This window comes from Clarias gariepinus, chromosome 16 (genome assembly GCF_024256425.1).
Source record: "Clarias gariepinus isolate MV-2021 ecotype Netherlands chromosome 16, CGAR_prim_01v2, whole genome shotgun sequence".
Lineage (NCBI taxonomy): Eukaryota > Metazoa > Chordata > Actinopteri > Siluriformes > Clariidae > Clarias > Clarias gariepinus.
In genome coordinates this window covers 28,445,737-28,463,400 of record NC_071115.1, presented here as the reverse complement: position 1 = coordinate 28,463,400, position 17,664 = coordinate 28,445,737, and the positions used below count along the sequence as shown (strand labels likewise).

The following is a 17,664-nucleotide window of genomic DNA, read 5'->3' as shown; positions in this document are numbered from 1 at the left end:
CTTATGTACATATATCTATGAAATTTCAGAAAGGTATGTATAGTAATTCAACCTGAAATGTATGTAAATAAATTATATATTGTTAAAAACAGGAGTCGAGTCGTCATTTGATAGACTTTATTAACATACAGTATTTTTTTTTTGTTTTGATTTTTTAAAAATGACTTGCGAAGAAAATTTTTCTAAAGTGAAAAGAAAAAAGAAAAAAAAGAATACAGCAGTTTCCCATTTTGAATAGAAAGACGCATTGTGATAATATCTGAAGGTGCAAAGCTAATAGAGAGGCACTTAATACATCAAACACTTTCAATACAGGGGGGGGGGGTAAAAGAAAAGTAAAAGAAACGGGGCATTGGTGGGACGTGGACTGTAACACACTCATCTGATCCATGGTGGAGCGCAGGAGGAAGACGACAAGGTTTTGGAAACCGATTTAATCCTGAAAACTGGTTGAATTTCAAAGAATTTAAAATGAAAGCTTTGGATGATCTCCGAGACTCTTTAACTGCAACGCTATGAAGAAGCAGCAGCAGCACTTATTACTCACACTTGTACAGATGTTAGCTTGTAATTACCTGATTAGCCAAAGTGTTGGAGAGCAGACGCTGATAACACTACGGCGTTTCTCATTATTAGAACGGTCGGTCCTGCGGTGACGTGATCGCAGACATCGGGGAATTGTTACGGCTTTACCGGACTTAAACATGACAAGTTCAAAGGAATAAAACACCATGAACAATTCTGCATGTTGCCTAGATTACCCACAATGCCGTTTTATTCAGAGGATACGGTCACTTCTGCCTAAGAGCTGTCATTAACATGATCTTTAACGCAGAGGAAAGGAAATAAACCTTTCTTTGTGACTTATTTCACTAAAGTCGAACCTTAAGGGGGTAAAAAATCCTGGCTTCGAAATTTCGCCGCATTAAGGGTTCGGTTCTGCGATCACACATCAGCCGTCTCATTAAGAGCTTGTAATGAGGCAAAAAAAAAAAAAAAAAAAAAAAGCTCATTTGGGTGATGGAGTAAGAGAGGCGGCTCGATAATCCGCTGAGACGAATTCTACCAGACCCGCCGTCTAACCGAGATTTAAATCACAGAAGTGACTTCTGACATGATCTTATTTGTCTAATAAAAAAAAAAAAAAAGTAATAAATATAGGCGGCGAGATACGGGAAGCAGCGCTGTCTGTTATCAAAGGCTTTACTCTGCTGATCGCTGGATATCTTTCTTGAGTGATTCGCTGTACGTCGAAGCGAAACGGACATCAGACACTGGCTGACAAAACATCTCTTTCAAGTCTTTCAAGACTTTTATTATCAGAGCGTAAATAAGCGATGTCTTGCGTTTAACGAAGCCAATGCGCTGAAATTCTTGTCTAGTGATGCGAGACAGGGTTGAAAAAACGCTTACGCTTTCCCATAACGTCCTTGTAATTAGTCGAATCGGGTGCTCGAGCCAAAGGGAGGCCTGGAGGACTGAGACGGTCTGCCACGGCAACGAGAAGGACGACGACACTAATGACCAGCCTTGGCCGCTCAAACGGAAACACCGTGTTCGCGAGATCCGGCTTCACAGCGTGTTAGAAGATTAAGAGATGACCGGGCTCGTTGTACGATCAACGGTGGTTCCGTACGCTCTTTGATAGAGACGATACGGCGTCTTTGATCAGCCGGAGCCTTTCCGTTCTTTAAAAGAAAAGAAAGGGGACAAAAATTCATGCACAGAAAATGAGCTTGGCGCATGCAGACCCTAAGCCTTTCGTTAATTAGAGCTACCTGTCGGATTAGAAGGGACGGCGGTGGCGCGCTCGCGCTCGGTATGGGAGGCACGTAAAGATCGACGCCCGGGTCAATATGAAGCTCTCGCAATCAGCGCTAATGCAGCGCTGTTCGGCTGCCAGGGGCTCATTTTTCTTCCTCCTATTCTGGAGGTCTGCTATTACTTTAAGTGTGCGGGGAAAGAGGACTGCGGGTTGTTTGGGGACGCTGACGTCGTGTTAGGATGACATCACACCCTGCCACGCAGACCTGATTTGAACCGAGGACGATAAACAATGACTTGGATGCCGCGTGACTGATTGACGAGCGAGCACGTTACCGGAACTGAAGTTATCTGAAAAAGTGTGTATGAGTCAAGCTCGTATAAGCGGGTACTGGGGACATGAGACTATGTTTGGAACATGGAGCTGTTCTTATTTCACATTAGCACGGAGTGTAATTTGCATCTCTATCCAGTAACACTTTTTTTTAAGATCGATGGTGATCCTAAAATTAATCCTTTTCAAAAAAAATAACAAATAATGCATGGGGGCAAGGGCTGGTTTTAAAATAAATACCGACATCAATGCGCTGGCAGTGATGGCGAAGGCTTTAAATGCCAAGGTGAACATGGCCGACACTTCCTGGCTATGTACATAAATTCATATTATTATTTATTTAACTAAAGACCATTGAACAGCCCGACTTGTTGTTTATCTTTCCTACGCTCTGATTAGACCAAATACAAAAAAAGCTTTTTTTTTTCTTCCCCTCTCTCTCTCTTTTTTCATCTAAAATCGGTATTCCAAAACTCCAAACTGTTACTACACAGAATTGTCATCGTAATCCTTTGCCACAATAATATTTTTTCTTAGTTTTTTTCATATATTTTTTTTTTTTGGCACGTGTTGATCTGTGCTGCCTCGATTCCACTAAAGCGATGTAACTCGGCTCCTCAGAGTGGAGAGAAGGCGTGACCTTTACACAAAGGCTTATCCTTCTTCGAGTAGAATGTCTTGCCCTCCAGGTTGACGTGGCAAAGCTGTGAAGATAGAGAAAGAAAAAAAAAAAAAAAAGTACAGAGTGAGACGGGAATGAATGGGAATTCTAATCAATCTCAGAAAGAGAGCACAAAAGGGCGTATTCAAGGGTGGAAGGAGAAGGGGAGGGTGTTTCAATCGTTGGAGTCCGTTCGGCCGACAAACATGCCCGCGAGGAAAAAAAAAGAAAGAAAGAAGAAACAGCCAGGGTCAGAAGGCGGCGAAGAGAGGCATTGTGAGGGACGAGGCTACGAATCGAAAAGACTTACCGAGCAGACGAAGCACGTGTCGTGCCAGCTGTAGCCGAGAGCTTCCAGGAAGCGGTCACCGGCATCGATCTTAAAGTCACAGCCATGACATTTAGTACCGAACATCTTTTCATAGTCTGCGGGGAAAACAAACGACAACAAGAAGCTGATTAGTTGATTAGCATGCAGGAGGCGAGAGGCTGAGTCAGAGAGTCAGAGTCAGAGAGAGAGGCACAAAACATTATCAAACCTGCGAGATTACATTAGCCGTGTCCGTGCTTAGTGCTTGATAACACAAACAGCTCCAGATGCTTAAAAAAAAAAAAAAATTCCATTACTGTTATAGACGGGGTTTTAGAACGACCGGCTTAGGGAACGCTAGAGCCTGTGCTGTGCTGAGACTGCAGCTATTTGATCAAATCCCAAATCCTGGTTTTCTAACTGAATGCTGACACGAGAACACTTGAACCGCAAAATGCACTGACCGCATGCTTCATTTCCGTCATAAAAAAAAAAAAACCCTTGCCGTGTATGTTTAAACGTCTGGGTGTGTTAGATAGGACGGAAAGCTGCATCTGCACTAAATCCTAATTACAGCCATGAAAAAGGAAGCTAGAGAGAGAGAAAAGATGGCTTAAAAATAGTCCGAGCTTTTCATCTAAAATGAAAAAGAAAGGAGTGGGAAAAAAAAAAAAAAAAAAAAAAGACATGAACAAATCTAATCAAATTCTTTATTAAAAGCTAAAGGCGATCAATCCATCACTCTAGAGAACCTAACCGGGAGCAGAAAGGAGTTCAAGGAAGCGCTGCAAGTGGATTTTCAGTTTAAAAAAAAAAAAAAAACTTTATATATAAAACGTGCGCAGTCGAGCAGCAGAGTGCGAGTGATTAAAAAAGGCCGCGTCTCCGCAGGGGGTCGTCTCCAGGCTCTCACCTCTCTCGCAGTAAGGCTCGCCCTCCTCCATGTAGAAGGCCTGGTTTCTGATGGGCCTCTTGCAGGCGGCGCAGACGAAGCACTGGACGTGGTAGGTCATCTTCAGGGCGTGCATGATCTCCTGCCGAGAGAGAGAGAGAGAGAGAGAGAGAGAGAGAGAGTGTGAGAGAGACTTCGGAAACGAGGCCATCATGCTCGCTCTGGCGTACAGGCATGAAAATCAATACCGAAAGTGCTCGAGTTGCCTTACTTGACTTTATTTATTTATTTTTTTAAAGAAATAAAGTGCCTGCTTTGGGAACTCTTCACGGGTTTAGACACGATGTTAAAATGTAGGTTTTATAAATGTGATTTTATGAACTTGATATGACCTTCTTTACTCGTTCTTTGCTCTTTCAGTGCATGCCAGGATGAGATCTGAGATCTGATCTTAAACACTTGAAGTAAAACAATGCTCACTCCGGCGATCTTCTTCTTGCACTTGGCGCAGTTCGGGGCGTAACGATTGTCGTAGCATTTGGTGCAATAAACAGAGCCTTTCTCCTCGAAGAAGCCGCCTTCGTCGAGCACGGCTCGGCACTGACAGCACGTGAACTCCTCTGGGTGCCAGGAGCGGCCCAGGGCCACCACGTAGCGACCTCTGCAAACACACACACACGCTTTTCTTTAGTCAATGAGGGACTAAAGCACTTCTATAAACTCATAATGGAAATCGCAGGCTGCTTACAACCTATAATGAGCAAATTCACATTGATCGGAGTAAAATGCCAGGTATGAGTAGGCACGACGAAAAAAAAGTTTCTACCGGGCAGGTATTGACATGTGGCCTTTGACTTCATCTTTATTTTAAAACCAATGCAGAAAGTCATCTCACTGATTAAAAATAATAATTAATTAAAAAACAGTAAGTCAGTATGCGTCACTGGAGATGAGCAGCAGTACCTGATGATCTTGTTGCACGCGGCACAGAGGGGTGTGCGTCCGGAATCCGACTCCGGGTTCTGCTGAGCGGCCTGGAGGATGGAGCTGCGGTTTTGCTCGGGCGTGGGCTCCGCCAGCTGCCTGTGCTGCGTCACCACCGTGCTCGTCTTATCCGGATGATAGCGCTCGGCAAAATTCGGGTCCGTCACCCAGGGCGGGCGACTCGAAGGTCCGGAGGGTTTAGGAGCTGGAGCTGCACAGACACACGGAGGCAAGTTCGCCAAAACGGCAGCCAGAACTATTAAAGTTTTATCTCTCTGACGGATCCCTGGATGAATTTATGCCAGAGTGATTTTTGGTACAGCTGTCCTATATGCTACCAATACTCACGCACTCACTCACTCACTCATCGTCCATACCAATTTATTCTCTATAGGCCTGGAGCCTACCTCAGGAGACTTGGGTGCCAATCCATCGCAGGGCGCACACACTCATTCACACACTACGGCCAATTCGGGAACGCCAATCAGCCTAATCTTTGGACTGTGGGAGGAAACCTACCAAGCACGAGGAGATCATGCACACTTCATGCACACAGAGACGGGAATCGAACCCAGACCCTGGAGGTGCAAGGCGACAATGCTAACCACTACACCACCCACCATGCCGCCCGCTACTAATACATGGGGTAAAAACACAATAGAAATGGAAAACCATTCTGGCTTAAGTTTTTTTTATTTGTGATTCCCAATGAAACTGGAGCGAGCTTGGTGTGAACTATAAAATATTTTATATCAGTTCGTTTTTGATAAAGGTCAGCAACCGTGTGTGTATATTGAACTCGGTCAGGTGGCTGAATGACGGTCAAGGACTTTATTTGAAATAAATATACAATGTCATTGGAAAGTCGCTGGGATGTGAGATCATGAGCTTTTTTTTTTGCTTTACCTCGAGCAGTTTCAGGCTTTGCTGTGGGTTTGCTGGGATACGGAGTCACTCCATGGCTGTGGAGAGAGAGAGAGAGAGAGAGAGAGAGAGAGGGAGAGAGAGGGAAAAAAAAACAAGCCTCTTCAGAATAAGGTTTGCCAGGAAACAACTGCGTCGGTCCAGACTAATAAAAATGTTACAGGGCAGTATCAGGTCTGGCACAAACATCCTGCTCAGAAGGCCCATGTGCAGCGGAGTCGGCAGGTTAAATCATTTTATAATGAACACACAGTGGCCTGGTGTAGAGTACCCGGGAATGAGCTCCGAGGTTAATGATGTTCACCTACGGCTTGATATAGTGCTCAGCATTCATATTCTACTGATATAAAAAGCATGCAATGCCAGGAACATCCAAATTCTGACCTTAGTTACATAAATAAGCCTAATAAAAGCAATACACTTCAAAAAAATAAATAAATAAAAAACAATCGCAGGCATAACAGCCGGCCGTCCCTTCCGTGAACACTTCACGCAGTCGTTACTACCGAACGGAGCACGCAAGTCCCAGAATGCGCACTTTTTCTCCTCGTTTCTAATGAAACTGCTGGTCATTGGAAGGTGGTGGGCCTCTCTGTCTCCTAAAATTGCGATCCGGGGCGTCCCGCAGGTGCCGTAAGGGCCGAGATTGCTTCCTCACCATGCTCTCAACCGTGCCAGCGGTTGCGTCAGGAGTAGGACTGGCAGGAGCTGAAACGATCTCTCGAACAGCCGAACAGAGCTTTTGTTCCGCCGAGGTCGCTTGAGGACAAGCAGATGGCGAACGCGCATCACTGGTGCTAAAACCTCGTCTGGACACAGTGGAGGGGCTTCACCCCATGGTGCCTGGCAACCGTGACACATTCGTCCTCCGTGCCTGCAGTTTGCCAACATGGCCTCTGCCCCGCTCCTTGTGACGTGATGGAAGACGCGGTAGAAGGACCAAGTGGAAATCAGGAACGGTTTTAGTAGTGGAGTCAAGAAGAGCTCAGTGGTTATACTGACTTTATAATACAGTTCGGTCGGTGAAACTTTTTTTAAACAAAGAGTATTAAATATAATAACCATGTCAGACTGTGTACGAGGTCTGGCTTTGGAACGTTCTTCGGTTTCTAAAGCAAAATCCTTCCGAGCTCAGACACATCACAAACACAGTACCACAGACCTGCAGGCGTTTCTGTTTTTAAACCTATAGCTCTCATGCAGAGAAGTTGGCTCAGTAAGTGTTTTGGTCACTTGGTTTTTCTTCACTCATTTAACAAACTGAGAAAGAAGAAATCCTGCTTATTACTGACTTTCACTAAACAAACTGACTTTAATTTTTTTGATACACCATCGGTGATTAAGCTCCATTTACTGCGACGCACCCTGCCTGTCTACTTTACACTATGTAAATAATATATAGTTATATCTGCTACAAAGAGATCTCCTCATGATGTTTATTGCAAAATTCCTAGAGAGTTCCTGCAGCAAGAAATCTGTATCTGTGTATAAGCAAGATGACGCCACCTCAGAGTTCTGCAGACAGCTATATTTCTAGTATGAAGATTTATTGAGCGCACATTAAATTGCTGGGTCATTTGCAGTGTTGGGTGTAACGGCTTACAAAGTACCGCGTTAGAGTACTTGGATTACTTTTTGATGTAACGAGTAATCTAATGCGTTAGGTCCGCCATTTAAGTTATTTAGTTACCTTTTTCAAAAATGTATTCCGTTATTCTGACAATTTATGTAATCCGTGAGCCAGACAGCAGTCATTCCCAATCCGTTAGTGTGTGTGAAAGTCATCCTACAAGCCCCGCCCCGATCACCCGCCTTCTGTTATTCCTGCTGTTATACCACTATCTCACTTATGCGGTTTGTCTATGCGAGGGGCGACCCGCAGAAAGATGGAAACCTAATCACAGTGCCAAAACTTGCGGTGAATCATGATGAACCGTACTTACGGCCACCGCGCAAAACCGCGTAGGTGAGTTAGGGGTATTAGTAGTTAACAGATTATGAGTGATGATGGTAGAATAATTATAAAGGCAAAACAACATGCATGAGGAATCACAAAGGAGTTTTCATTTTCTGTAACGGAAAAGTACTCGAACTAGTTACTTTTATCAGAAAGTAACGCTGTAATGTAACTGATTACTTTATAAAGACAGTAATTTTGTAATGTAATTAGTTACTTTAAAAAGTAGCGTCCCCCAACACTGAGCACTTGTGGAGTTGACTGTATAAACGCCATGTATCCCCACACTAGTCCAGTAGGTGGCGGTATTGCACCAACTGCTCTATAAACTCAAAAGAAGCAGCAGCGATATTCTCACAAAATAAAATTATTTTGCAATTATTTTTCAGAAGGCACAAGCGGTTTTTATTATGTTCCGCAGCAACTGTGGTTTATATTTTAAAGAATTTGTCGATTTTAGACCTTTAAAAGGGTTTAATTTTACCATTTTACCAATTTTAAATCATTTTAAAAGTTTACCGTAATAATTTTAAAAGTATGAACTGATTCGGAACTAAAAACAGACTGATTAGCCTCCGAGTCGCGCAGTGGTAAAGCGCTCGCCCTATCATCCGGAGATCGCTGGTTCGAACCCCGGTTGATGCTGTTTTCCTCTCACAGCCGGAGGTCTAGAGAGAGCTGATTGGCCGAGCTCTCTCAGGGGGGAGGGATGAGAGGTACTCGCGATCCCACATTAATTATGGCTCTACAACCAATCAGGGGCGTCTGAAGCTCGCGCACGCGGAAGTAGGGGCTAGCGCTTTCCTCCGAGTGTGTTACTCCACCCCTATTAGTGCGTGAGCGAGCAGTTCGAAAAGATGTGGTCGGCTGACGTCACGTGGTTCGGAGGAAACACTTAATGTGGGAGCCCCCCAGTGACGGGGAGGAATTGGCTATGACTAAATTAGGGGAGAAAATTGGAAAAATCCAGAATCGAACTGACCAACAAAAGATCGGTTAAACTGCGTAAAAGATTTAATCGCACAGCTCTAGCTAGGACATTGCAACACTAACGTGAACAGAAAGTCTTAAATCAAGAGCGTCTCAACGCACTACACTGCTCTACATTACAGCTGTGGGGAGACTTCCTATTATATTACACAACGGTTAGCTCCACTCGAGTAATCTGACTGGACAAGAGACTGAACCACTCATGGATTGGTTATTTTACAGCTGGGTCATTTGACTATACGCATCACTCCACTGCGTCACAAGGGTTTCTAATAACCATTAACCCCTGAAAAAGGGCACTACTTGGTGTGTGAAACAAGGAATTGTACCCCCTAGTGAACTATTTGGGTACTATTTGGTACCCCCTAGCTTTCCATTTAGGATTTCACCGCAGAAACTGGAGGTTTTGAAGGAGCTGATGTGTTTGTCAACGGGGCAAAGTGTGTTCCCAGTAGTGACAAGAAAGTGTTATGCAGTTGTTGTTGGAAAGAAGGCAGACAAGATAATATTTTTCGTCTGTTCATTTCAGTACTGTACATCTTGGCACATACTGTACTTTCACCTGTTAATTACACTAACTCTCGGTTCCAAGCTCGACACTAGTTCTGCTAGTTTCAAACGTATGTGTTGGCGGTAGAGGTGGGAGGTAACTCTGTGCTTAAATATACAGTATATTTCCCTTATTTGTACTTTTACGCTGCTTAAACTTTTACTTGAGTACACAGTAAAAGGAGCAGTTCTACTTACACTTAAGTAATATTTGCCCTTTGCAATCTCTTTAACTCGAGTACAGAAGGACAAGTCGTGTACTTTGCCCACCTTTGTTTGTCGGAGAAGAATAACTGATTAAAGAACGAAACAAACCATGATGTTGATAATTAATGGTGATTGTAGAAATGTTACACTGCAAAGCAATATCACACTCACAAGGCTGTTGTCTCTTTCTTTGTGTTATTTCGGTTTCTGGCTGACCCAAAACGAACACACCTGGGTAGGACATTAAATCATTTAGAATGCAAGCTTTGCATTTCCCAGCATACTTTTATCGGGTTTTTTGCGCTTGTAGGTCATAATCCGAATACGTGAACATCTCATTCTCATAATGAAATTCCCATTGTTGGTATTTCCTCTCTAAACACTTTATAATCTATCCATGGAAACTATTTTGTTACAGATCTATAGCATACCTTCGCGTGCTGTAGAGTACAGCTCCTGCTTCATGAACAAGTTCGAGACACTCAAGACACTGACACTCTGACACCACAATGCTGGGAAAAAAAACTGCTGGCAAGTGCAAAATTATAAATTCGAACAATCTGTCTTAGTTAGATGACTGGCTTAAAGGGGAAAAAAAAAAAAAAAGAATATCTGTTAACGTTCCAGCTGGGCCTCATTAGTTATGTGATGCAATACTTCAGTGCATAAAGTTTTAACAAACTTTCAACACTAACTCTCTCGCTCGCTCGCTCGTACACGTATTCCAGAATGTAAAAAAAAAAAGAAAGAAAGAATGAAAGAAAAAAAAGCTGCATTTGTTTTATCGCTAGATTTTCACCCTCCACCCTGAAAGCTTAGGTCAGATAAATATTTAATAAACGATGCCGAAGCTGTATTATTGATATGTTGTTGCTATTATTCATACACCGTCCTCCAGATGCTAAATGATCCTCACCCTTAATGGCCAGCCTCATACATCACTTTTACTTTGCAGGTAACTTCTTTTAGTGTATGTATGTGTGTGAGTGTGTGTGTGTGTGTGTGTGTGTGTGAAAACGGGAGCATTTCTTGTATTTGATGACACGAGAGTCAGATTTGATGAATGTTCCATGGATTAACGTTAATCAGCTCGCGCTCGCCAAACCAGTCGCTATCGCTCAGCCGTGACTCGACTCCTTGTTTCTTGTTCTTTCTTTTTTTTTTCTCTCCAGAAACACAGGCGCCGAAATGGGCGAAAAGGTAGGTTTAAAAATAATAATAAATAAATACATGATGAGGGTTGTTTTTAAAAAGGAAGCATGATGTAATGTGGGTGGATTACATCATGCTGATGAAGCCTTTAGCTTTGTAAATGAACTATAATTACTGCTGATTAGATACGGGAAGTGAAACGACGCTTTTCCTAATGTTTTAATGGGAGAAAAAAAAAGAAATCACTAAAAGACATCCGAGTGTGCGCAGTACATGCACATGTTCCTGAATTAATAAAACCAAAATTAATCATTTTTTATTCTGCGTAAACCTTGAAGTAATTTATTCCTGAAGAAACCCCCTGACCGCGTCCGGTACGAGCGTTTAGTTCGGCTAGCGGGGTTTATTTTTGGGCACACAATGTTCTCCTGTTCTCCAGGAAGCACTTTTCATAGGCGTAAAAAGAGTGAAGTAAACACACAGTTAAGATTTCAAGCGTGAGATGAAAAGAAACGGAAACATATTTAAAAAAAAAATAAATTTAAAACGAATAATAAGAGGACACAGCAGGAAGGAAGTGGAGTTTTAATCTTTTAAGAATTCAGAACAAGCAGAGAAGTCAAAGGTCTTTTCAGGACAGATTTGCTCTTTCGTAAGATGAAAAAAAAAAAAAGAAAACAACAAAAAGAAAAAAAAAACAGAGATGAAACGGAACAGAGTGAGGAAGAGAGGGAGAATGAAGATGAAAGATCAACACACAGAGGAGCTACGAGTGAAAAACAATCCAGAACCTGACAACTCCCTGGGACTAGAAGTGGTACAGATTAGTTAGAGAGAGAGAGAGAGAGAGAGAGAGAGAGAGAACTCTACAGCAGACTGCACTCATCTGGGTTTAAGAACTCTTAAGGTTTGCACCTAGGCTGCGTTTCTTCTTGTGGTTATGCGATTTTTTTGTGTGTATTTGTTCTATGGCTTTGTTTCGTTTTAATCTTCCCCAGACGTCCCGCACATCGCCGGGGTCAGCGTAGGCCCGTGACTGGCGCGCGGTGTTGCCCTGATATGACGCGAGGCTCAGGCTGGGTGTGGCGTGACGGCCGGGCGTTCAGGACTTGACGTTGAGTGAGCGGGCGGACCTTTCGTGGTGCCAGTCTCTCAGCCTGGCATAGCGAGGGCTCTGAATCTCCGTGAGGAACTTTTCCCTGCCAGAGTCAGCAAAGATAGAGAGAGAGAGAGGGAAAGGCAGGAAGGAAGCAGCCACACACAATAAGAAAGAGGAAACAGAAAGAGAAACTTATATTTAAAAACGGTTAAAACGCAAGCGAGCGCACGCCATGCAGAGGATTATTTTTAAAAATGTTAAATAACGCGGCTGATGATTACAGGCGGGCTATAACGAGCGCTCCCGACAAAGCGAGATCTAACGCCGGCCTTCATCACAGCGGATCACACACACACACACACACACACGACACTCGGACCGAGCGGGTTAGCGCTGCTTTCCACCGCACTTCATTAGAGACACACTTTTCCACTCCTGATATTTACCTGGACCTTTTCATGGTCTCATCATCCGGGTCCTGCACTGAGGAAAGCACACACACACACACACACAACACAAATCAGGTCTTATGCCATTTTGCCCTGACACACACCCTCACACATACACACACACACACCCTCACACGCAGCTTTCAATCAGAAATTAATCCTTAACCACTGTCAGTTACACTCCCAGCCCATGTTTCAGGTTTGATGAAGGCGCAGGAGGGGAGATAAACATCGCAGTCGTCATCGTTTAACATTTAAAAACAGTGGCACCAAAAACACGCAGGGGAAAACCGGAAAGCGTCTAATCTGGCCCCCAAGAAATCAATCTGAGGACCTGTGTTTTAGTTTATCATCACTTAACACAAATTAAATGTGCCACCCGAACGTACGAAACGTGCTAATTATTTGTAATCTGTCGCAAACAAGCTAGAAATAATATTTGACGCTCTAATCTCGTTTAGGAGATTTCTCAGCAAACGGGGGGTAAATACTTCTGCAATTAGCACTTTTGATTTTATTAACTGTAAATATTCTCGCTAAATATTATTTCTAGCTTGTTCTCCGCGTAACGCCCACCTACAGGAGAAAGTTTAGAAGGGTTTTTTTTTTTTTTAGTTTTTCTGAAGACCATTAACTTTTTACATATAAATGAACTAAATAAATATATTTTTTGTGAAAATTAAATGTTTACACAAAATAATGTATTTTATTAAAAAAAATATTTTAAACTAAATTTTATTTCTTAAATAAATTATTTCTAAAGTTTTAAAACTAAAAAAAAAAAATTATATGTGCTTAGTCAGTTAAAAAATACAAAATTAATAAATAAATTATGATATTCAGAATATTTCTAATCGTATCATAACATGGACAATACATCGTCATATTATATCCGTCATATGTCAAGATTTACGACCTAAAGTCACAAATCAGTTTAGTCTATTTCGAAGTTTGGGAACGTTTAAGGGGGGTAAAAACTTTTGCAAGACACTGTATAATTGATCATTTAAAACCATAACTTAGACATTTGTTTTATTTAGTGAAGGACTGCTGTGTGTTCTCGTGTTTAAGGCCATCTATCTCTCTAGCCATCTATAAAGTTCCGGGAAAAAGTTTGGACAACCCTCTAATACATTAGTAATCATTATCATTTATTTTCTAGATTCTACAGCAATACTTGATATTTTGCTAACAATGAAATAACACGTATTGAATAACACGTTATCAAGCATCGACAACAGCCAGTTGATTTATTTTTAAAACAACAGCTTCAGAAATCATCAATTAATAAACGAGCCCTCAGGTTAGAAGCTTTACGGAGCAAAAGTAGCAGAAACATCTCGATATCAATAAGTGTTTAAAGAAGATTACATCGTCCATATTCTGGACGCCTACAGCGCGGTTTTACAGTAACGTAAAGAGAAATAAAACTCAGGAACAACCAAAGAGTTGGAAGGTGTGTCCAGACTTTTGACTGGTAGCGTACATTCAGGTGAAGTTATTGAGTTTTTAAAACAATTACACCCGTCTCGGTTACGCCTGTTCTGATGTTGTGGTTATTATTATTCAAAAACATGCATAATGAGCAACGAGATACAGGATCGAGTTACGCTTTTTTTAAAAACCTGTTTTAGAGGTCAGTTGGATCGGAGTCACTCGAGTCCTGGGCATCTGTGATCCCTAAAGCTGCCAAGATTAAACTCGGCTTTGGGCTCTTAAACAGTCATATCCCTGACATCAGATTCGATCGCCTTCAGACAACACTGTGGTCTCGTGGAAGTCTTGAGGTGGCAGGATTTCTGTTAAGTCCTCGGTTAAACCCTAAACTAAAGGAGAGCGCTGGGGTTTAAAGACTTGTTTAACAGATACTGTAGGATTAGTGAAGACACGCCAGGCCGGGGGTTAACAGGTCGTCTGATTGAAAACCCTTCTGAATCTAAATGTATATCGATCAGGCCAGTTTGGAGACAGACGAACACGGTTAGTTTCCGCGAGGTGAGCTCTGGTGCGAGCGTCTTACTGTAGTCGGTTCCCGTAAGCTGGGCTAGGATGCGGAAAGAGCGGGACTGCGTGGTGCCGGTGCGAGGCTGCCAGTCCTGCGTGTCCTCGATCAGACGCTTCTTACTGCGATCGTTTGGGATAAAGCACGGGATGTTGTCCACCCGCAGACCGTGCCTACGTGGAGGAGTCACACGTCAGCAGATTTACTCCCAACAATCAGGTGGCACACGGGATTAACACAAAAAAAAAAACCAACAACACACCAAGCAAAAGCAGCTAGAAAACATGCCGAAGCCAAACAACGCAGGTTTATCTCCGTCTTTTCTCTGTTTTTTTTTTTTTTTTTTTAACTGTGTTCCAGCCTTTACGGCTCAGCACGTCCGTGTGAGAACGTTATAAGAATCTGGAAGTAACGGTTTAAATATAGTACGCTGTTACCTTTACGGAAACTGACACCGACCCACTGAGAACAGCACCACAGTGGACAGCAGGGCTGCACAACACACACACACACACACACACACACACACACACACACAACACACTCGGCCAAAAACATGGTATCGGTGCTAAAAAGTGAATTTTCATAATATTTTAAGCTTTTTATCTACTGATCCATGCTTTTTTTTTTTTGTAAATACAGATACACATTTATATGTTTTTATCAGAAACATATTTGCTAAATACAGTTTCCTGCCCTTTTATGTTTTAGTGTCCGGAACTTCTTTGAATTCAAATCTTTCAACGGTTTTAACTGTCATTCAGGTAAAACTTGGCTTGACTTAGATTTCTAATAAAAAGACATAAACTTTAAAAAAGTCTATTATTCTAAAATACTAATTTGTTAAGATACTGCAACATGAATTTGACGGACACTACAGATTTTTTTTTTTTTTGAGAGAAAAAAAATCCTTCATTTTGCACAGAATGCTTTCATTTACCAGGTCAGTTGCTTTTTAAGGCTTACACCGATTTTTGTATCAAAACTCAAAGAAATATAAATTATTTGCATTTTTAAATGATTAGTGTTCGAAGTGAGACAGTATTACACTAAAAAAATAACCATTTTTGGGTCACATATAAAATCATCTCTCCAATATGGCTGAAGTTTCAACTTAAATTGTTTTATAGGGAAGCAAGGTCGGTCACTTCCGTGTTGTATAAACTTCAGAAGTAGCTTCTTTCGGTGCACAGACGTATTCTGTATTATATGTTTAACATAATAAATGAATTAAAAAAAAAATCAGCACCGATACTGTGTTTTGGCCGAGCGTGACCGTGAGACGAGTTGGAACCAGCTCACGCTGATCTGTGATCTGTTGTGTTTAGAGATTAGGCTGCTTTCACACTGCTTTGTAATCCATTAGTAATCAGGTTAGGATTCCAAGCGTGATAGAAGAGAATTATTATTTTTTGTTTAGTGTAAAAATACACAAAAGTAATTAAATAGCGAGCTAGACTGATGGATAAATAAGAACCAAATGTGAAAGCGGCGACAACACTACATTTCTGTGAGCCTTTTTCTTGTTTTCATGCAACAACACTCGTCACATGACCTTAACAACAACAACAACAACAACAACAACACCCTCTTCGTTAAAGTGCTTGATTGCACATTCCAGACTCCTCTTATGTGTGTGATGTCAGAACCACAAAAGTGTGTAGAAGTGCTCCCCTCACTTACTCGTTTCTGTTGTACAAAGCTTCATAGAATCCCTCTCCTCTACTGAAAAGTGGATAGATAGATGAACAAACAAGAGAGAGAGAGAGAGCGGGAGGGAAAAAGAGAAATGGAGCAACTACAAGCATGAATACTGCTGAGTATTAAAAATCATCCAAAAACTAAAAGGAAAAAATAGGGGGGAAAAAAAAGACATGTTACTAACTTGTCAATAACCTCCACCTGCTGGATAGAGAAGAAGAGACATTAATTTCTTTACTATACTAAAACACACACACACACACACACACACACACACACACACACACACACACTGAACCAGGATGCAGGGATGTGAAATGAGCCACAGTGCTTGTAGCGTACACATGCAGGCTGTGAGAAACTCGAAGCACAAGTCACAGGAGCTCGACCCTAAACATCCCTCCTCCATCACGGTACACCGGCACACACTGAAGTTCTCAGGCCGGGTCTTCAGGAACGGTTTTTGCTCGCCTGTTTATCGATGAGAACAAAAGGACGCAAAAATGATTTTACCCGAGAAATCCCTTCTGCGTTCATCCTCTCATCATATTCCAATAATCTGTCCTTGTATGAGCTCATTTTAGCTTTATTGAAGCTTTAAGCTAATTTTAAGTTTTATTTCTAGTCTATTTATACTTTGTACTTTAAGTGTATTTTAAAAAAAACATGCAATGGGGTGCCAATAGATTTGGCTTCTGAATGCAAAATTACAACTTCTGTAAATGTGGTTTTTAGCAAAAAAATCCAAATGGGAAAACTTTGCACTAGGGTTTTTTTGTTTGTTTGTTTTTAATTATTGGTTTATTATAGTCGTTACAACAGCAGCTTTGCATCTCTTATGAAATTCGAACACTGGAGACTCCTTCCCTCAATCCGTTTAAGCAGAGTTTATGCGGAGCGTTTAGTTTTTTTTTTTCAGGTGACGCAATATCATATATTCCGATAGAAAGACAGGAGGAGTGTGTGAGAGAGTCTCGTAACGTGGCCGCTCTTCCTTTCCAAAGCAACTATTCTTGTCCTTCCAGCTGTACCGAGTCCTGATTTCTGTAACCTGAACTCCAGAACATGCACGTACACACACACACACACACACACACAAATAAAAAATAAACCTCACACTCACACACGACTATACTGATGATAAAATAAATGGTTAAAAGAAAAACTTATTTTTCAGGAGGGGAAAAAAATACAAAAAAAGAAAAGCGTTTTTTCCCTCCATATAAACACTTTGCATTGCAACACAGGCGAGCGATCTGTCTTAAGTGTCTTATGGAAAAAGATACGTCTCTCTCTCTCTCTCTCTTTCTCCAAGTAAGGCCGTTGAGTAACTCAGCACCGCAGAAGCACTCTGTAAGCTCAGCGGATTTTAAGGGAGAGGCCAGGCTCTATAAACAGCACCGAACATCAAACTTAAAGTCACACACACACAAAACCCGGTCCCTCAGCTCTGAGCCGTCCCTCTTGACTTGTTCCCCAAAGCCGAGGAGTTCATCGCCTCCTGTTCTGGCTCACTTGACCAGCAACATCTGTTGTTTTGAGTGTTTCAATAAAATAAAAAAAAAAAGGCCTCGTTAAGATTCAGGCTCTCTCGCCGTCTTTGGCAGAGGAGACACACGAGGACGAGGATGAGGACGAGGACGAGCGAGCGTCCCTATACAGGGGGGCGATAAAGAGGAGGCGGAAGGG

General features: G+C 42.0%; 1 protein-coding gene across 5 annotated transcripts in view; it reads right to left on the bottom strand.

Annotated features, from left to right (window-relative positions):
- Positions 1-103: 103 nt before the first annotated feature.
- The window catches only part of pdlim7 (PDZ and LIM domain 7), a 39,797-nt gene continuing 22,236 nt past the window's right edge, over positions 104-17,664 (bottom strand). For 2 of the 5 annotated variants that reach the window (XM_053514161.1, XM_053514160.1), the window contains exons 6-11: positions 5,852-5,907; positions 4,925-5,156; positions 4,442-4,622; positions 3,983-4,103; positions 3,070-3,185; positions 104-2,802 (exon numbers count right to left, since the gene is read on the bottom strand). In XM_053514161.1, coding sequence (XP_053370136.1) covers positions 2,716-2,802; positions 3,070-3,185; positions 3,983-4,103; positions 4,442-4,622; positions 4,925-5,156; positions 5,852-5,907 — 793 coding nt within the window. In that variant the 3' untranslated portion in view covers positions 104-2,715. Of the gene's footprint in view, positions 2,803-3,069; positions 3,186-3,982; positions 4,104-4,441; positions 4,623-4,924; positions 5,157-5,851; positions 5,908-12,269; positions 12,307-14,292; positions 14,448-15,957; positions 16,000-16,159; positions 16,180-17,664 lie in introns of all 5 variants that reach the window. The other 3 variants (XM_053514164.1, XM_053514162.1, XM_053514163.1) reach the window with 3 other exon arrangements.